The sequence below is a fragment of the Typopeltis vanoorti genome, chromosome 1, assembly GCF_054136105.1.
Source record: "Typopeltis vanoorti isolate ZY-2024b chromosome 1, IOZ_Tvanoo_1.0, whole genome shotgun sequence".
In the NCBI taxonomy this organism is placed as follows: Eukaryota; Metazoa; Arthropoda; class Arachnida; order Uropygi; family Thelyphonidae; genus Typopeltis; species Typopeltis vanoorti.
The window spans coordinates 119,488,892-119,511,599 of record NC_143549.1 but is presented as its reverse complement, the minus strand read 5'-3'; the positions used below and the strand labels follow the sequence as shown (position 1 = coordinate 119,511,599).

Below are 22,708 nucleotides of genomic sequence, written 5' to 3'. Positions count from 1 at the left end.
ATAACAGTTGGAAAATTTTACATATAAAGCACGTGATTTCGCATGTTGGCGACCAATTCGGGCATCCTTCATTTCTTTCTCCCATTCACCATGAATCGACTATTCTTGGAAAGACGAAGCAGGGACCTACAAACGGTGGGCAAACTATAAGAAAAAATACTTATACCTTTTTAAGACGAAACAGAAATTAGGAAACTCAAAGATCAATAAAATATTACTTTCACTGTATAAGGATAAAAATATGAAAATCTAATTAGAATCTAAATAAATAATACATAGTTCTTTTTCTCTTTTACCTTTATGGTATCGAGGGTTTCCATTCCTTATAACTGCAACTGTTATACGAGGATAAGGTGCTTGGCCCTATGTCTCCCAGTGTATAATAAGTCTATAGAAGTGTTCTGTTCTCAAGGACAATTTGCCTGCTGGCGGGAGGAAAAACCCTGCAGTCCTCGTCCAGGACCGGCTAACTTGGCTATGTCTGAGAAAGATCGTAAGCTTCTCACGTCAGCAATGGGAATGGAACCCAGGACACTCCTTTCTCAGGTATATGGTTGCAAAGCACCAGCTACTCGGCTAACTGCACAGACTAATATATAGAAACATAATAAAATTATTATTATTATTATTTGACATCTCCAGGGATGTCAAAGACTCATCGAGGGAGGGCACCAACTAAAATTATGTTTTGTGAAATTTATCTTCACTGCATTTACTTTTCATATCAGTATCAATGCAATATCATTTCAATTTTCTAGTGAATAACATTTTCAACAAATTTTTTCTGCAATCAATAGTTCACAAGATGTATTTTTCTGTGATGATTTTTCCCCGCAATGAATTGTCCAGACACGAACATAGCCATATGTAGAAATTGGAAAAATTAATCATTTGGGAAAATAACTCTTTTACTTAATTATTTATACACAAATATAAACATACACAAGAGAAGAAATCCATTGGAATCACATCGGGACTGCACGTTGGTCACAAGCAGTGGGATACGTGCAGTCGCCATAATGGTTTGCTCCATGTTGGAAAATGAGGCCCTTCAAATTCTCAATCTAGGGAAACACAAATTTCTCTAGCATGTTTAGGTAAACATCTCGTAATTGTCTCCTCATGGAAAAAATGCTGAACAATGCGAACATGCATGATCGCATTGTTGAGCCATATTTTTGAACCAACTTGAAAATTCCAAAACAGAAAAATCAACTTTAAGAAACATCTCATCTCTAGAAAATGGAAGACTACAAAAAAACCTTGGTGTGAATGTATAAAAAAAAGTCTTCCATCCTAAACTTATTTTCTACAAAACTGCAGAAACCTGCAGAGAAATATTGTACAGCTCATTTAATGAAACTGTTGAAAAGGACTTCAGCATCCTACGTTTATCAAGAATGCCAAGAGCCTTTATCGGGGCATTTAACCTGAAGGTAAGTTAGCCTATCTCATACGAGGATGGAAGGTTTTCCTCTGTGAAACTTGGTTTTTTTCTTGCCGAAAAACAAGCGAACTGAATAGGAAAACACACGCAGTGATTTAAGGCTAGTTGCTTCGGTCTTGATTCAAAACAACTCAACCCAATTCCAATTTCCTTTAGCACTGTGTTTTCTAACTGTGATCTGCCAACCACTAGCATCCTTCAAAAGTCGAATAAGACTTCCAACTGCTGCTCATTTAAATATAACACCAGATGAGTATGCTTCTAAAAGGTTTACAGGTTTGTTTTTTACAACTCTATTCATCATTCCTTATTTTATTTTCCTTTCCTAGAGAAATTTTTAATCTTTTATTTTTTTTTAACAAACTGCACCGATCACCTCCTCAAAACCCAGAAATATACCCACGCATATATTCATTAGTGTTCTTAGCCTATTCCTCTCATTATTATTCCTGATACCTCCAAGGAGTCCGAAGACTTATCGCAGGAGGACACCTATAACTGTCTCAACCACTACACCGAACCTCTACTATGAATCATCTCCATCAACACCATCTACCGCCCACCTCCGCCACCACCACCACAACTAGTATTTTTGTCTGTAAATTGCATGTGTTCTGAACGGCCGATTTGTCTACGCAGGATGAAAAACCCGAGTTTCCGGGAGGAAAAAACCCTGCTACCTCCGTATGAGATCGGCTAACTCACCTTCGATTGAAATCATCTAGATAAAGATTCCTCCTGTCGCGATGAGATTAGAACTTAGGCCTATTCCAATCGAAGGGCGCAATGTACCGTCCTTCCAATTGCGCTAAGGAGGTGCTTATTAACTGCAATTACTTGCTTTTGAGGTTATTCGGGAGATAAGTGCATGTCGCACTCCTGTGGTTGAGGAATAACAGAAACAGGAGTAAATAAGTGAAACATGATTGAAAAATCTTCAGGAATGATTTTTTTTTTCTTTCAAGTTTTCCAATATTTTTACTCTGAATTCCTATATATTTTATTATATTGTGAAAAATATTTACATCAAAGGATCAATTTATTATTATTATTATTAGTAGTAGTAGTAGTAGTAATATTAATGATGAATACTATTTTCCCTCATCCTCCTCAATATAATTATTGGTGTAGCAATGCTGCTTTACTAAGCAATAGTTACAGAACAATATGAATTCTTATTGTCTTTCTTGTCCGATAAGTGTTTCTTGTCTGTATATACATATGTTCATGGGACTGATTTTCCTATTTCCAGGAGGAAAAACCTAGTCATCTTGGTATTAGGCCTACTAACTTACGTTCAGTTGAAGACGACTGATAAAAATTATGCGTCTCGTACATTTATTAATGGACAAATTTTACTTGGATTCCATATATTTGAAACTTTTACAAAAAAAATGTTGAGCCATTCCAGTTTTCAGTTCAGCTATATTTGGGGCTACAAAGAAAAGTGTCGAAATTATGTATTACAATAACTCACAGACTTAGCAGAATTCGCAGAAGTTTTCAGTACAAGGAGCTGTTTGCATGGTTCAATTTTAGTTCCTAATGGATCACTCTTATGACATTTCTGTAAAGAAGTTCCTAAATGATATTAGCAATTTCGCTCTGGCTGGATTAAATTTAATGAAATTTTTAATTTCAATCTGACTAGACTTATTGTGACAAAATTTGGTAGAACGAAATGTCTTCTCTACAGATAACTCTCTATCTGTACAATGAAGCAGGATGTACGCTTACATTAAATGTTCTAAAATGCAATAAAATAATTATTATCAATGACCTCTTCCATTTGTTGTCTGTATCGTGAGTAACATTCCGCATTGTTACTGAACGTTTTCTAAACAATAATTTGCAAGAAAAATGACTTTTCGATGAATTATGAAAGAATTCATCGAAAAGTCAAAGGGCATTAATATAATGACCTTTGACAATATAACTGTAGTATTTTGAATAGCTTCTCTCTCTCTCTTGGCACCTTGTCATATGCCTTTTACAGATCTACAAAACTTAAATACAGATCTTTGTTATATTCCCATGATTTCTTAACTCTTTGTTGTAAAGTGAAAATCTGATCCTGACAGCCTCTATTTGGACAGAATCCAGCTTGTTCTTCATCAAGCTTTCCTTCCAGAATCCTTCTCAACTGTTTCTCAACTATGCTTGCATATATCTTACCAGGAACATTCAGTAGAGAAATACTTCTGTAATTCTCACATTCAGTTTTAATTCCCTTTTTATATATGGGTACTACGAGAGCTCTACTCTAATCATCTGGAATTTGTCTCTCTGTCTAGGCTTTCTGAACAATGCAGTGCAGCCACTGTAAGACTTTTATACCTCCATACTTGCGCATTTCTGGTCGAATATCATCTACTCCAGCTGTCTTTACACATTTCAGGCTTTTGATGGAGAAAACAGGGAGAAAACAACACTATCAACAATAACATAGTCAATGAGACTTTTCTTATTTCTTGTCTCTTCTCTCCATCTGAATTTCTGCACATTTTTATGTTGGAACATTATGTTAGTAATAACCAGTCCATATCCTGAGCAGAAACTCAACAGGTATTTGCCATTATTATTAGCTTTGCTCTTTTCTCCAAATTTGCCCAAAATATTTTTGTATGTCTGACAATCATTTCCTACTCTTCTGTTTAGATACCCAGCAAAGGCCAACTTTTCCTTTTTTGTGTTAGTTGCTTTCTATAAAGTCTCAAAAAATTTCTCTACTTCTGCCACTGAAGGTTCTACTAAGGTAGAACCTTCAGTGGCAGGCACAAATAAGTCTCATTGTCCAGTTCCCCATTTTTATATTTACCTACATCACTCTACTTGATATATAGCTACTCCTTTTCCATAATTGTTATTTCCTGAATATAACATTTTGTATTTATTGTTTAGAAAGATCTCACCACTTTTTTGTCTTTTTTGTTTCAGTCACCCCTGTTGTGTTGATCTGGTACTTATCCAATTCCTCAGCCAGCTCCATTTCTATGTCATTCAGGCTTCTTATATTGATGTTACCGACCTTGAACTATGGCGATGTTGACTTGAGATGTGTTTCAGGATATTTTTCCAGTAGCTGATTTTTCACTCTTTGCCCTCGTTCCCTGGAGAAAACAGTGTGTGTATGTGGAGGGGGGGGGGACCTTGTTTAACTGGGCGACTCCCCAGCTATTGTGAAATTCTGAAATGTTGTATCATCATTTGACATTGTTGTTTAAACAATAAGAATATTCTTTATCCCTCACCAACTTTCTTCTCTCTGTATATCAGTGACCTGCTCCAGTTGACTAGCAATCCAATTCATAGCTTTGCTCATAATAGTATGCTACACTCCTCCTACTATACAGTACCACAACCTTCAGAATAGCAAGCTTCTACTAACCGTAAATTCTGATCTCGAAACGATTCTTCAGTGAGGTTCAGACAACCTCACTTTCACTGATAGCAAATTACAGCTCTGCCTTAACTCTTCCCCCCCCTCCCCCCACACAGAGAGAGAGAGAACCATTTTCTCAGTCTTACTCTTGACAATATAGAAGATGAAATATCTCTTGGGATTATTCTGTCATCAAACCTCTCTTGTCGTAAGCACATTACAACTGTTGCTTTCTTGACATCCAAAAAAATTAGGATTTCTCTTTTGTTCAAACCATACTTTACCTCTGAACAGCTATTAACCCTGTGTAATAACAAATCCAGCCATTAAATACTGTTTTTACATCTGGGTGGTTCATCTAAGACTCCCCTAAAAATACTTGACTCAGTATATAAGAGAGCAACTGGGTTGATTAATGGCCCATCTCTCACACAGGATTCAGTTTCTATTGCTTGCATCTTCTATAAATACTACCATGACTGACATTCTTCTGAGCTGGTATCAATAATTATTCTCTGTTAAATCCATTGAAGCATATGCAATAACTATCCAACATCCTTTCACAGTTCAACTTCAAACCCATAGAATAAATTTCACTCCTCCTTGTTCATCCATTCTGCTGCTGCCCTTTGGAACAGTTGTCCATCTTAAGTTTTTGCCATGGAATGCAATCTACAGATCTCTAAACGAAACTCTTATTCATCCATGGTACTACTGTATTATATAGGTTACTTAACTGCTGATGTATGGGATTATCATTAAAAACAAATAGCAGAAGAATTCCTTTGCATTATCTTTGACCTGACTGGCCAATCTCCTCTCATACTGCATCTTTTCTTTCTTTGTCATACTTATCTGATCCATTCTTTAATTCTGACCCATATTAACTTTGTAGTTAATTCTGACCCATAGAGGGTGCCATGTAAGGATATTAGGTGTCAGTTACAATTTAAATTGATTCTACAATTACTTGGTTTAGTGCCATAGGCCTGTCATAGTTTTATTGTGCTGTGATTATGCTATGTAGAAAACCAGTGAAATATTAGTGAGTTGAATAATTTTTTTTTTCCTCTTGGTGTTATATCATTAAGCTTTATTATGGACTAAAAGCTTGTGTAGCTTCCATCCCATGCTGCTTAAGTCAGCTTCCCATCAAAAAGTCAACAAATGAAATTCAGTCTCTTTATTTGTTCTATACACATCTCCTTTTTTCAATCTCCATTTCTTTAATTAAAATCTCCTATTAGGATTGCCTTCCTTTTACATATCCAATCATTTTGCCTAAATTCCATGACCAGTGCTCTCTTCATGCCTTGTTCTATAACAAGATCTTGTTAGATATATTATTTTGTTAATTTTAACCTCACACTGACTAGCTTCAAATATCATCACATGTACTATCATTTTCAGCTTGTGTTGTTAGTGGGCACAGTTTTTCTGCTATCTTTAATGCCCCCCCCCCCCTCTTGTCACCTTCCTGTCCTTATGGAAAATTCTGCATTTCTCCATTTCAGTTCCCAGCAGTTTACCACTATCAGACAAACAAGTTTCACATATAGTATATTCGAGCATAGCAACTCAATCAGTGCTACGAACTCAGCTTCTTTAAACATAACAATCTCACTTTCTTTGCGGCCATCCCATCAATACCATTCCACTTTTCTCTAGTTGCTCTGGTGTATACATTCCTTCTCACCCTGACTTCTCCCATTGCCCTCTTCCTTCCTCTGGTTTTCTTTCATGTACCTCTCATTATCATCCTTATACATTCATTCTGTCCTGTCATAATCCACTTTCCTCCACCTGTCTTTTCACAACTAGCTTTCAATCTCCCTTAGCCAGACTAATGTTCTCTTGGCTGTGCATTCTTACCAAATAATAGATGTACCAAACATTTTCAAATGCAATCCATCGCCTCAGCTGAAACTATTCCAACTTCCCTTCGCACATACTCTAACAGTTCAAAAACCTTTCACATCATTTTTGAAGCATAAATATAACAGCATTCAAGCATATTTACTGAGAAAAATACAGTACGAGAAATTTTATCTTCAAATTGAAATTTTCTGTGCTCCCGATGTACTCTTCCTTAAAGATGTCTTTTTGAAATGTCAGTCACCAAGAAACCAAACAGTAGCAATCCAAACCAATAGAATTAAAAATAACAAACACGAGAACAATGCCTATATCCAGTTGAAAATGCTGCTACATTAGTTTATGATAACCAGTAGCATTTCTGTTATTTAAGATGCAGCATGTTACAAAAACATAAACAGATGCATTATGGTACCATTTAGAATGTGAAGTTAGGGTCCACAAATTTAGATTTCTTTTTTATGTTCATCCCAATCACAAATGGTTGTTGGCTTATAGTGAACTTGAATTAGCACCTTGGTTGGGCTAATTATATATTTAAAAAAAAAAAAAATCAGCAATGCTTTTTATTCTGTTATAAGGAGCAAGGCCATTTTAGCCCTATATAACTTTTGGAGATTGAGGGGTAGTTTGATCTGTGTGTGTATATATATATATATATATATTTTTTTTACTTGATATGGAATCCCTCTAGATACTAAAGATGAAATATTTTCTAGGCCTCCAATAACAAACATTCATATCTATGGTGGGATTCCAATCACAGCCTGTTGGTTGGAGATGGCCATATTAACCACTCAGCCAACCAGGCCAGCATCTATTTAAATTCCCAACTTTAATCTTAAAGTTAGAAATTGGAACAAAGAAAGAGAGAGCAAGTGAGCGAGCAGTTCCATGATGATCCACTTTGTGTTTTTTAAACATTTGCCATAAGTTATAAGTTACTCTTACCACAAACATCCATGCCTCCCGTAGGATTCAAACTCACATCCTGCTGATTGGTCATATAGCAGGTGCTGTTGTGACATGCTTTGGGAAAATGATGTTTACAAACTTGACTGGCCATCACAGAGTCCCGGTCTGAATCCATTAGCACTGTTCTTGGGCAAACTGAAACACAGAAGGATGGAGCAAACTAGTACATCCAACATCATTATCTTATGTTGAGTACTAGTTGTGCTGAAGGAAGAATGCTGTAAAATTCGTTATGTGTATTATCTCAATCTAGAGAGTTGCTAAAGAGGGTCCCATATGCTATTCAAATGTCTGCAGTTTATTTTATGTGGTACACGATTTTCATTGCCCAGTGTGAGATCGTCCTGATTACTGGAAGCTCGAAAAAGTGCTTAAAGTGGCCTGCAAAACTGCTTCCCAATTATTTAATCTTTGGTCCACAAACAATACTGATCTGCCATTGGTTTCTAACCTTTGTGTGGATGAGATTCATGTTTAAAAACGTATGAATTTAGGTTTCTCTGAAATATAGTGCTTTCCATGTTGTCTTCACAGCTACAAAAGGGCTGATGATGTTTAATTTATATATAGCCTCACTTCCAAGGTGATTTCATCCTCTCTATATCAGCCTTATACCTGACTGGTACCAAAACCTATAACCAGTTGTGACCAGTGAGCTATAAGCGGCTCGTGCAAGCCCTTTGTTAAATTTTTCTCAAATTTGCGAGCCCCTTGTTCTTGTTTAATAATCTTGTAGAACTAGAAAATACCACCGTGGAATGTATACTTGCTACTATAATTAATTGCTACTTTAAATTCATATGGATTTTCTGATAACTATATAAAAAATCATTTCATTGCATTTTGTTCTGATGGAGCTAGTGTAATGTTTGGAAACAAATCAGGTGTTGCAATCAAACTTCTACAAAAATTTCCCAACATTGTGATTTGGCATTGCTCTCATCGTTTACACTTAGCATTAGATAATTTGATAAAAAACATTAAAGAAATAAATCATTTTGAAATATTATGGATAAATTATATGCTTTTTATCATCAATCACCAAAAAATCAACGAGAATTAAATGCGATTGCAAAAGACCTTGATATTGAAATTTTAAAGATCCGCTGTGCTTGGACGACGATGGGCAGCTTGCAGTTTACGAACGGCTCTTGCTTTGTGGAGAAATTACCCAGCTTTATGCAAGCATTTTGCATCGAACAATAAATATAAGAGCTTTTTAAACTGACTTCTCAATTTGGAATTTTTAAAAGATCTAGCATTAATGATTGATATCCTACAGGAATTATCATATCTTGAATCTGTCAGCTCTACAAAGTCACAATATAAGTATTATAAGGGCTAAGTTATGTTTTTTTTTTTTTTTTTGTTTAGTTTTGTTCGACGATGCGAGCCCTTCATTAAAATTTCCATAGCTCACCACTGCCTATAACACACATTGTTGTGTTGGAAGGCATTTAAAGAAGAAAAGAATCTGTTAGTTTTTGAAGAGCTGCAGATGTATTCATTGAATAAAATGGTATGGAAAGACATTCCAAAAGATCAGAGCTATACAGAATGAGGGAAGAGGATGAGAAGTTGGTTTGGTATGTCTGGAACTATACTGTATATGGATGTTGATCAGTGACTGTCATTGTTTATACATGATTAAAAGAATGCAAAGGAATGGTGATGGTGACCAGTTCAATGGAGCAGCATCCATGTACGAATCTATAGAAAAGGCATAATGCACAAACAGAGCATCTATGGGGAAAGTGGTTGTGTGTGTGTGTGTGTGCGTGCGTGCGTGCCTGGGGGAAGGGTTATCTGTTAAAAACCTAGCTCTCTCCTGGATACAGTCAAACATTTTGAGGGAAGGTTTCAGTGCACTATCCCAAATATGAGAACAACATTCAGAGTTGTCAGATTTGAGATTTATAAAGCCGTAGAAGTTGAGCAGAAGAGAAGTATTGTTTAAAATGAAAAATTACCAACCGAGGGCTAAAGAGGTTGTGGATGTGATGTGCCTCTTCCAGGATAGGGTATATGTGAAAGTCATCTCAAGAAGAGAAAACTGATCTTGGTTGCTTAGCAGAATATTATCAAAAGTGATGGAGAACAAAGCTGATCTTTCTTCCATGAGGATGATGTTTTGGTAGCATTAAAATTTCCTAGATTATCTGCATCCCACTTGAAACTGATGCCAAGAAGATATTAATGATGCCAAGGATATTAATACTAAGGGTATAGCGAAAAGAACTTATATACTTTGCTATACGAGTTGTCAAAAAGGTGCACCCATTAAATTACTTAAAGATAAAGAGTATATTATTATATATTAATTTAGTCTACCTACTCACTGATGAGACCTCAATAAAGGTCGAAACCAGTCTGGGTAGTGACTTCTCACCATAATGTATAACATCATACATCTCCTAGGAGATGTGTTTACGTTATGGGAAATACTAAGAATAGTGATCAGATCTTTATCCACCTTTGCTACGAGTTGCCCTAGTTTGTACTACGTACTGCATGCTTTAGCTTACGCTTAGTATCCGCCGATACTTTTATTTTATAGTTTACTATATTCGGCATGAAACTCTTTGATTCCTATCTTTAAGTTTCTTATTCAGTTTTGAAACAATGTGCGATTTAATATCCCCTTAATTTAAATAATGTTACATCGCCAAAATGAAGTCTTTTGGCTCTTTATTTAAATAATTTAATGGTTGCACCTGTTTGACAACTCGTATAGCAGAGTATATAAGTTCTTTTTGCTATGCCATCAGTATTAATAATTTGGTCTACCTACTCACTGATGAGACCTCAATAAAGGTCGAAACTGGTCTGGGCAGTGACCCTCCACCATAATGTATAACATCATACATCTCCTAGGAGATGTGTTTTATGTTATGGGAAATACTAAGAATAGTGATCAGAGCTTTACCCACCTTTGCTACAAGTTGCCCTAGTTTGTACTACATACTCCATGCTTTAGCTTACGCTAAGTATCCCCTGATACTTTTATTTTATAGTTTACTATATTCTGCATGAAACTCTTTGATTCCTATCTTTGAGTTTCTTATTCGGTTTTGAAATAATGTATGATTTAATATCCCCTTAATTTAAAGTCAAGGGAAGACTTTAAATTAAGGGGTAAGTACATAGAAAATAAATATCAAAAAGATGGCAAGATATTCTGGAGGTTGTTGAAGAAGCTCAGAAATGGAGGGAAGAAAGAGTGCTGTAAAAGGAATTAGAGATGATAAAGGTGACATGAAAACTGGAGAAAAAAAGATATCCTTGAAGTATGGAATAATTACCTTGAAAAATTCCTGAATGAATCAATCAGTGACAGCATGGTGGTAAAAAAACACTGACCAGGCATGCAATATCAGGAATACATATCCATACTTGAAGTAGATAGAAAAAGTCATCAAAAGCTTTAATGTGGAAAGACAGCTGGAGTAGATGATATTCGACCAGAATTGCTCAAGTATGGAAGTATAAAAGTCTTACAGTGGCTGCACTGCATAGTTCAGAAGGCCTGGACAGAGGGAATGAATTCCAGACGAATGGTATTCATACCAAATAGAGGCTGTCGAGATCAGATTTTCACTTTACGACAATTAGCTGAGAAATCGTAGGAATATATCAAAAATCTGTATTTAAATTTTGGAGATCTGGAAAATGCTGTTGGAAGTTTGTTTTGCACTTGGTTAGACTATAATAAATTTAGTTTAATCCTTTATCCAAGTGTAAGTAAACAAAGTTTGCACCTGAAAATATCTTCAGGGCTGAGGTGAGGTGGTGCAACTCGTAGCAAAGGTGGACCAAGCTCTCATCACTCCTTGTCTCAGTATCTCCCATAATGCAAAGCACATCTCCTTGCGGACATGTATACTGCTATGCATTAAAGGAATGGCCACTACCCAAACCGGTTTTGACCTTTATAGTGGTCTTGTCAGTAGGAGGCAGACCCAGAGTGGTGATACTCAGGCAGAAGCACTGGAGAGGTCATATTTACCTATACGAGTTGCCAACTGGTATGGTCTGGGTAGTGGCCATTCCCTTAATGCATAGCAATATGGATGCTTATGACAGATGTACCAACTTAGAAAAAAAATCTTGCTGATAGTTTTGCCATGTATGGTTGAGGCCAAGCACTTTTCAGACCACCCTTGTATGAAGGAAAGTGGTATTAAACCTGATATCAAATTTGGAAATGTTAATGTCAGCTCTTTGCTGTATACAGATGATGTTATACTTTTATATAAATATGCTACAAGCTGCAAGATTCCCTGACTAAATCGAATAACTGTTGTAATATATATAATATGAAGGTCAGCAATAACAAGACATAGACAGTGAAAATAGGCAGAGGCACTGAAAATATCTGCTGCATTGTGAAGGGAAAACCTATAGAATAAGTAAAACATTTCATCTACTTAGGCACAATTTTTAGTGAAGGTAGTAAATTAAATATGGAAATAGACAACAGAATCAAAAAGCTGGTGTGGTATGGTAGGAAGTCAGCTGCATAAATTTATTTATATGGAATAAGAGAGAAATTAGTCAAAACACTAAATTAGCTGTATACAAGACAGTGTTCAAACCAATTTTAAGTTATGAATCTGAGATCTGTGTTAGAAGTAAAACACTTGACCAAAGACTAGCAACCACAGATGTGAAAGTCCTGAGAAAGATTATGGGTGTGAAGAGATGGCATCAATGGCAATATCACATTAAAAATGAGGATATTAGGTGGTATGGTCTTAAACAGAATGGGAGAGGAAAGATTAGCAAAACAACTGTTCTCTGCCAGGTTGGCAGGAAAAAGACCCAGAGGAAGATCAAGATATAGGTGAATTGATACGTTAAAAAGTTCCTTCGAAGATAGAAATATAAGATCTGCTAATATTGTAATCTTGACATGTAACAGATTGATTTGGAGGAAAATTGTAGATAGGAAGTAAGTAATGTAAATTTTTCATGTAGTACTAGCATATTCTGTACACCCCTTGAGGGTAAATGTCAGGAATTTGATGATGATGATAATGGGTGATTTTATTTATGTCTCTACATTTAAATAAGCTACCTCCTATAATAACTTTATTCATTTCACAAAATGCTTCCAGTAAATTACTATTTTCATTTCTTTGATAACATGCTTCATTATTTACTTACTGCTGTCATCTTCATTATTTATTTTGCCCCTTTTGGCATTCATATCATCCATAAGAATAATTGTATTATGTTTTGATATTTGTTCTCTACGCTTTTGCAATTTATCATAAAAGAATCCTTTTTAAGATCCTTATTTTATTTATTAGTGCATAAATCTGTGTGGTGGTTAATTTAATATATCTTGAATATAATCTAACCATTATTGTTCAATCATTTATAGATTCCAATTTGCCAAACTTTTACTTGTCTCTTCACTCAGTATAAGTAGCACTCCTCTTTCATATTTTTAATTAGATACCTGACTACAGTATTTGATGTCTATCTACAATTCTCACTTTATCAGTGACTGTCCATCTGAGTTCATTTATTCCTAAAATATCTATTCTGTGCTGTCATATTTCCCTAATAACACCTCGTGTCTTTCCAATTAGAAATGTCTGCAATTAGTGTTTTTTATTTAGGTGAAAGGGATGATCTCATCTGTTTCAAAAGTTTCTGTGTGCTTTGTCTTTGAAACTTCATCCATGTGTTATTATCCTCTTTCCAAAATAAATTAGTGATTGTTGGGTATCCTGCAGGTCATCACACTTGACACCTGGTATTTTGGGTTATTGGATTCTTGGTTTTTCCATAATACAAGAAATTTTTTATGGGGAATAGCAATTAGTCTTTTGCCCAACTCTCCCCCTTTATCCCGTCTAAGGGCCAACATGGAATAGTCACAGGTAGAGCTATCATATAGTATCTAGAATAAAATGCTCTTGAAATGTGGTGTGATGTGAAGACATTGCAGAGGGTCCAGAGGTGAGTGACTAAGACAATATCAGGACTTTGGTCTGCTGGCTATGGAGTGAGAGAAAAATTGAAAAAAATGTAGATTGCAGAGTTTGGTGGATAGGAGGAAAAGAGGTGATATGATAAGCGACATTTAAGTTAGTGAGAGGATTTTATCAGATTAATCCAGATGAGATAAAAAGAGAAAAGGTGAGAGGGAAAAAACCAGAGGTCATTCCTGGAAGCTATGTAAGAGTGTGGTGAAGAGGGGGGTGTGAGGAGAGTAGATTTTTTACATGGAAAATTGTTGGTGAATGAAATGCATTGCCAGAATGTGTTGTTAATGCAAGGAGTGCTAAGAATTTTAAGATTTGGTATGATAAAAATGTTGTCAGTTGATTGAACCTCCCTCGATGAGTCTACCAACTCCATGGAGGATGCAATAATAATAATAATTTTGATTTATTTTTTATTTTTATGGGGTTCTTCCCATTCCTCATCTGTCTGTAGGACTGGTTGAGTCCTCCTAATGAGGGATTAATTATGTATTTATAACTGTAAACTCCTGGGTATTCACGGGCTGGTTTGCATGTTCTGAGGAATGAAAAACCAGAGTTTCCATGTGAAAAACCTTCTACCTCCATATGAGACTGACTAAACTCATCTTTAGTCAAAAGAGACCAGATAAAGGTTCTTCACATCATGGATGGGAATCGAACCCAGGTCTTCTGACCAAAATGCTTCATCTATACTGAGTGAGCTATGGAGGCTCATCATAGTAATAATAATATAATAATATATAATACTTGATACAATTGAGATTACAGTTTTCAAAACTTTTGAAATAGAAATATTGTCATGATTTATGTTAAACCTATAGTAAGGTTCCTCACTTTTTTTGAATAAATGTTCATATTTATAATTACAACTATGCAGCAGTTTGGAAGTTATGTAAGAGTGTGATGAAGAGGGCTGTGTGGAGTAGTTTTTTACATGGAGAATTGTCAGTGAATGAAATGCATTGCCAGTGTTGTTAATTCAAGGAGTGCTAAGGATTTTAAGATTTGGTATGATAAAAATGTCAATTGATTGAACCCTGCTTTGATGGGTCTACCAACTCCATGGAGGATGCAATAATAATAATTTTTCATTTACTTTTTATTTGTATGGGGTTCCTCATCCATCCCGTAGGACTGGTTGAGGCTTTCTAATGAGGGATTAATGATGTACTCATGACTGAAGCATCTTCCAGAAGTGCCTCTGTAGCGCAATTGGAAGAATGATGGTACATTGCATCCTTTGATTGGAAAAGGCCTAAGTTCGATTCTCGTCTTCACGGGAGGAATCTTTATATGGAATTTTTCATTTGAAAGTAAGTTAGCCAATCTCATACGGAGGTAGCAGAGTTTTTCATCTTGCATACAGAAAAATTGACCTTTAGAACACACACAATTTACATACAAAAAATACTAGTGGTGGTGGCAAGCAGTAGATGCCGTTGTAGATGGTGGAGACCGAACATTGTAGAGTGGGTGTCCTCCCATGATGAGTATTTGGACTCCTTGGAGGTGTCATGAAATAATAATAATAAATACCAAGGGTTTTATAATTCTGTAGTTTTGATGTGGATGGTACATAGATGAGAGAGGTGTATCGTGGCTTTAATACTCATAATCCTAACCTTTATGGTAGACAATAAGTAAAAAGTGACTTTATAATTTTTCAGTGTTGTATATCTTTTCATAGATGTTCCTCATGCTGAAACATTCTATCAGATATTGTAGGCATATTCAAATTTATGGTCACAAACTTTACAAACAGGTTGAAGGAACAGCTATGGACTCACTATCTCCAAATTTGGCTAATTTTTATTTAGAACTTTGAGAAGAAGAAAAAAAATCTTAAATTTTGATCCTGAGCCCTCTTTGGTTATCTAATATAGATTTTTCACTATTTGAGCCAGAACTACTGTCCTTGCTACAAAAAAGATAACAATTTACATCCTAGAATGAAATTTACTTTGGAGAAAAATCATCAGGAGCAGTATTGTTTTGAGACATGTTTATCAAATGTGAACTGACAGCTTTCTTTCCACTTCTGTCCTGCAAGCTTGACTTAATGGTCTCTTTATACCCCTCATATGTACACCATCTAACTCACAAATACAAGATTCTAAAATCTTTTTTTATTTAGAGCATATAAAATTTGCTCCTCCAAAGTATCTCGTCAAACACATGAATTGAACACTGTCAAGCAAACAAGTTTTACACATGTGCACACTCATTGACAAGTTCTCTGAACATGTAGCAAAATTTTTGAAAATTCAAAGTTTGTTATTTTTGCCAAATGACAACCTCCCTTCATTGTTGCTAGCTGATATTTACCAAGTTCCACATTTAACTATCATAGTTTGATCAAATGGGAAGATCAGTTATAAGATGTATTTCAGAACATCATAGCCATTATGTTCTGAAATGATGTTGTGAATTCTACATTGAATTCAATTAGGATCAATTGAGATAACACTCAAACTCTTGCATAGCTGTAAGTTAAAGATACCAAGAAATTATATTTTTGGTTTAATCCTTTATCCAAGTGTAAGCAAACAAGTTTGTGCATGCGTGCCTGAACTATTTTCAGGACTGGAGCAACTTGTATAAAGAAATTACTGACTTCACATTACTCCCCTTATATGAGTTGCCCCAGTCCTGAAAATAGTTCAGGCACAAACTTGTTTGCTTACACTTGGATAAAGGAATATAATTATAATACTAAGAATATAATTTCTTGGTATCTTTAATTTATAGTATAACCAGTGGAAAAACTTACAACTATCTTGCATAGCGGTAATTATAATTTTGAACATCCATTAAAAAAAAAGTGCTGAAGTTGTCTTTCTTTTCTTTTCCAAGTTTTGGAAATTGACATTCTCAGTTGTATATAATAATTTATATTGCTAAGCTGCCAAAAGAAAGACTGCTATAAGTTTGATTCAAGTCGCTGATTAGAGGTACTTTTTCTAAACATTTCTTCACCCAATTTCCAAGTTAGTCTATCTTTGGCAAAGTCAAATAGGGATTTTAATCTCATTTGACTTTGCCAGAGATAGTAATGGCTTAAGGATAGAGATTGCCTTCCCCTATCTGTTTTCAAAAGTGCACTAAACAGCCTCGCCTACTCCCTTTGTGAAGTAAAAGGCATTTAATGGATAATATATATATAATATATATATATATATATATATAATATATGCTAATTCACTAATATTTGTATGTTAGAATGTAAACTTTGCTGGTACATGGACAGATATAGAAATGTTCTTCTTCTTCTTATTATTATTATTACCCCAAGACCTCATGGAATCAAAGACTCATCTGAGAGGTCCTTTTATCACACACACACAGATCATCATGCCGTGTCTTAAATACACTCAAACTCCTTGCAGACACCACACTCTCAATCAAGGCATTCCAATCATTTACAACTCTGCACGAAAAAAACCTGCTTCTCACTCCTCTACTGACACCCTCTTTATACAGTTTCAAGGGATGACCTCTGGTTCTCTCCTGATCTCCCACTTTTTTTTTGTAGAACTTCTCCAGCATTGATCTTATAACAATCCTTTACTAACTTGTAGGTCTCTATCATATCTCCTCTCTTCCTTCTCTCCACCAGACTCTGCAAATTGCATCTTCTTAATCTTTCCTCATACTCGACATTCCAGAGGTTAGAAACTACCTTAGTCAGTCGTCTTTGGACCCTTTCCAACATCTCTTTGTCTTTCTGAAAACCAGGTGACCAAATCTGGGCACAATAGTCCATGTGTGGCCTAATCAAAGCCTTATACAACGGAACAAGAATCTCCCTACTTCTACAAGTCAGTGTCCTCCACATCATTCCCAGAAGCCTTTGTGTTGTCTTCACAATTTTGGCTATGTAGCTAAAAGAAAAAAGTAAACACAAAACTTTTAGTTATTTATTAATGACATGACTAGTTTCATATTGATAACATGGGACTCCTTATGACAAGACTGAGATAAAAATATGGGAGTTTGTTGGAAGTTTTTTCACTTGGTTATACTATAAATTAAAGATCCCAAGAAATTATATACTTGGTTTAATCCTTTATCCAAGTGTAAGCAAACAAAGTTTGCACCTGAAGTATTTTCAAGACTGGGGAAACTTGTGGTAAAAGTGGTATGACTTCACATCACTTGCCTTAGTATCCCATAATGCAAAGCATTATACACCCTTCCCATAATACATATCATTATACATGTCTGCAAGGAGATGTGCTTTGCATTATGGGATATAAAGCAAGTGATGTGAAGTCATACCACCTTTACCATGAGTTGCCCCAATCCTGAAAATACTTCAGGCACAAACTTTGTTTGCTTACACTTGGATAAAGCCAAGTACAGTCAGGTCTCTTTTTATGTGGTAGATATATTCCACAGAAAACCACATATAAAAAATCACACAAAAAAGGCCTAACTTACGTTGAAAAATTAGGAATACGTTCCATAATTTTCTAAAACCACATAAAACCGAAGCAATGAATTAAAATAAACCTAAAATCGCATTAAAAAAGTTTATGAAAATTCAGGAAAATTAGAATGCCTAAGTTTGTTTTAAAGCTTTATTCATTTAATTTTATTGAAAAGTAACATTTTTTTTTTTACATTTTGTCATCAGAATTATCGTCGCTATTAGACAGTATTCGGCAACGTTTGCGAACTGGTGCATTTAAAGTCTCATTCAGAATTTGTATCATTAACAAGAAAATGATTTTCCAATTTATTGCACAGTTCAAGATCTTCTCGAATTATATTTGCAGTGAGTGGGACAGGTTTTTCTTCCGCTTCACTATCATTTTCTGGATCTTCGACGATATCTAAAGTTAATCGATATCCAATAACGTCATCATCACTTAAGGCATTATCCACAAGCAATTCGTCTATATCTTTCTGGCTAAATGTATCAAAACCTTGGTGGAGAAGATAATGATTTCCTTCTCCACCAAAAAATTATGTGATTTTTTTCTTGTAATGATTTCAGCTGATAATGTAGATGTTTGCATGGTTGCACTGTTTGCAACACATCCAGGACAAGCTGCTTTCCAACAGACATTTCAAGTTCTGGTCTTATTTCAGTGATAGCAGATGCAACATAATTTAAGCAATCCAAAATAGAAAATTTTTTCCAAATGTCAGTTACTGTTACTGATTCATTTTCTAGTTTATCCAATATAAATCGAAAAGCGTGCTTAACGTAATATTTTTTTAAAGTAATAGGCCTACAGATTTAAATTTTAATATGAATAAGAGACGAGGGACTGTTTAATTTTGGTGTTAAGAAGTCTCTTGTTGAAGGTGTTTGTGATGCAACAGATAGTGATTCATCCACCTCCAGCCTACAAAGTGATCTCCAGGATGTACAAAAGGAGGGAAAAACTATCAGCATTCACTCGTATGTACTTATAATAATAATATAATTTTTTGGTGATCAGAATGGGACATGGCAATGAAAATCAGCACAAATTAATTTAATGATGTTTAATTGATGTTTTATCATCATCATCATCATCATCATCAAATTCCTGCCATGTACCCTCAAGAGGTGTACAGGATATGAGAGTACTACACAAAAAATTTACATCATTACTAACTTCCTATCTACAATTTTCCTTCAGATCAGTCTGTTACTTGTCATGATTCCAATATTATCAGATCTTATATTCTGTCGTCTAAGGCACTTTGTACCTTATCAATCCACCTATATCTTGGTCTTCCTCTGGGTCGTTTTCCTGTCAACCTGGCAGAGAACACTTGTTTTGCCAATCTTTCCTCGCCCATTCTGTTTAAATGACCATACCACCTGAGATTAGCTCTGCTAATGCATTCCTGGATGCTGACAATGTCAAGTTCTTTCTTAATATCCTTATTTTTAATATGATATTGAACACTGTCTTGAATATAGCTAATTTAGTGTTCCAACTAATTTTTCTCTTATTCCATATGAATTTATTCAGTTGACTTCATACTATACCAGCTTTATTGATTCTGTTGTCTATTTCCATATTTAATTTACCATCTTCGCTAAAAATCGTGCCTAAGTAGGTGAAATGTTTTACTTGTTTCACAGGTTCTCCATTCACAATGCAGTTGACATTTTCAACGATTCTGCCTATTTTCATTGTCTTTGTCTTTTTTATTGCTGACTTTCATACCATATCTATTACAACAGTTATTCAATTTAGTCAAGGAATCTTGCAGACTCATAGCGGATTTATTGATAAGTATAACATCGTCTGCATAAAGCAAAGAACTGACATTAACATCTCCAGTTTTGATATCATGTTTAATACCACTTTCCTTCATAATGTGATCCATATAGATAATGAATAACAGAGGGGATAATGTACATCCTTGTCTCACACCAGATTTAACATTAAACCATCTTCCTGTACTTCCTTCAATTCTAACTGCTGACTTACAACTCAAATAAAGACTGAGTATTGCTTGATATAATACCCCATTGACACCATATAACTGTAGCGTATGAATAGCTTCTCTCTTGGCACCTTATCATATGCCTTTTCCAGATCTACAAAACTCAAATAGAGATCTTTGCTATATTCCCATGATTTCTCCACTATTTGTTGTAAAGTGAAGACATCGGAATTGGACATGTCAATGAAAATAAGCACAAATTAATTTAATGATGTTTATGTTTAATTGATGTTTAATTAATTATTAATTAGCAATAGATTATTAATTAATAATAAAAAATCAGCTAAATTAACAATTAATTAATACATTACAAAATACCCAAGGTGTTCCATGAAAATTTCAGGATTTGTGAAGTGTTTCCATCGTAGAAAATGTTTGGGAAATGCAGGATTACCCTATTATCTGAATGGATTCTCCTTCTGTTGACATGCGCAGAAGTGTCAAAAGGTCTGGTATCTTGAAGTTATGCACCACATAACTTCAAATCTGCATTGAAAAGATATGCATAAAGAGACCCGAGTGTATATAATTAATTGGTATCTTTAATTTATAATATCGGGGTTTGTGGAATTGTTGTTATCCTGAACACTTTGAATTTGAACTCTAGCATTAATCTCTTTGAATGTTCTTAGCTGTGGATTCAGATGTACAAATGTGTATGCCAGTGTGAATAACAGTGGGTACATGCTCACAAATAATTTGTATGATTGGAAGCCTACATAAAAATGTATTTGTTATAGCCTTATGTGTTTTGTATAAATGTAGAAATTCCACAGGTGTTATTATGCAGTATCATTCCTTCACTTTCTTCCTGATTGATATTCGTTTACTGCTGAACTAATGCTTATGATTGAATTTATTTATCTCTGACCCTTGGAGTAACCTTGGGTCAGAGATGTTTAGAGTAACCTTGGAATGAATATTTCAAATGTCCTATGAATGTTAATGCAGATTAATATTTATAGATTGTCTTAGCTGATTATAGTTTTTAATTATTAGTTCTTATCGGCTGTTATGGGAAGAGATTATGGAAGTGCCTTGACCTACTGCAAAATTAGTAAGTAACTTTTTTTTAAAATTAAAAATTATTCTTAAATTTGTGCTAAGCATTAGAATATTAATAAAATTAATGAATCATATTTTCTAATTCTGTATTGGTAAAGTAATTAATATTAAATTGTAACTTAATTGTTATTGGTTAATTCATCATCTGAAATTTGAATGTAATTTTATGTACTGTAACATAAATTTTTTGCTGTGTGTTTGGTTTTGTGAATTTATTAGCCAGGTTAGAAATGTAAATATGAATTCTAATTTTATAATTTAATGCATAAATGCTTTGCAGTCATCCCTGAAGGTAGTATCACCACAGTCTTTGCATTCCAGCTAATAAAAACTCAGTAATGGTTTAGAATGTTTTATGTACCATTTGAAGTGGATTTTTAGATTTTTTTTTTTTTCATCCTTTATTATTTTTATTGAATGAAGTATTAGAACAGAATCTCAAAGTAGTTTAGTGTTGCATTTTCTTGACTAACTTTGATCTGGATGGTAAAAAGTTATAAATTTGCCAGTAATATGACTAACTTAAAATGATAATAATAAAAACAGATGGTTTTGTATTTCGCTTTTTGCTGTGTTTTTGGAAAAGTTAGGAGAAACATGAAGATCAGATTAGTTTGTGGAGATAAGTTTTGTCTTCATATAAGACTTCTTTTTTTCTTTAAAGGGAATTCAGTTTGAGAACAAGTTGATTTTTCTTGATAAAAAAAAATGAAAGCTAAAAATATTACATAATTTTTTTCCTCTAGATCACATATGGGCAATCCCTGGCCTGCAGGCCAGATCCGGCCATTTACTTGTTTTGATCCGGTCCTAATCTATTTCAGTGAAGTTTGTCTGATTCATGGTGGGAGAAAACATGGTTTGTTTTACTAATTCACATTAAGCTGATGTCGTATGACTTGCGCAAAACACACTATGTTTTCTCCAACCAAGGTCTCTTTCTCACTTTGACAGCGACGTGTGTGAACGTGTTAGTTCGGTACTTGTGTTGTCGTTGTGCTTTGTTCAGTGCCTGCATTGATGTTATGTTCTGTTTGGTGCCTGTGTTCATGTTGTGTTCTGTTCAGTGCCTGTGGTGTAGAAGACAGTTTTGTTTGACAGTTCTGAATATCGCTTATAAATTTGGGACAATGTCAGGGGTTATTACAAAAAAAAAGAAAACTAGATGCAGAGAATTGTCAATTTCAAGACAGCTGGATGGAGGATTATTATTTTATTCTGAACAAAGGTTTGCCTGTATGTTTGCTGTGCAATGAATCCGTATCCGTCAACAAAGAATACAACTTGAAGAGACACTTTACTTCGAGACATGTGGATCACCCAAAAATTGATGGACAACTATAAAAAGATGAAATACAGAAGTTGAAGAAGAACTTGGATACCCAGCAGGAAATGTTCAACAAGCAAAGAACGCAGCACCACAGCATTGTCAAAGCCAGCTTTGTGGTAAGCGAAAAAATCGCTAAGCATTCTAAGTCATTTGGTGAAGGAGAATTTATCAAAGAATGTCTG

The 22,708-nt window shown here is 34.8% G+C and overlaps 1 protein-coding gene across 1 annotated transcript in view; it reads left to right on the top strand.

Annotated features, from left to right (window-relative positions):
• LOC150110354 (uncharacterized) overlaps positions 1-22,708 on the top strand; it is a 152,663-nt gene that overhangs the window by 46,150 nt on the left and 83,805 nt on the right. Inside the window, exon 4 of the mRNA XM_090393200.1 lies at positions 21,131-21,188. Coding sequence (XP_090249326.1) covers positions 21,131-21,188 — 58 coding nt within the window. The remainder of the gene's footprint in view (positions 1-21,130; positions 21,189-22,708) is intronic.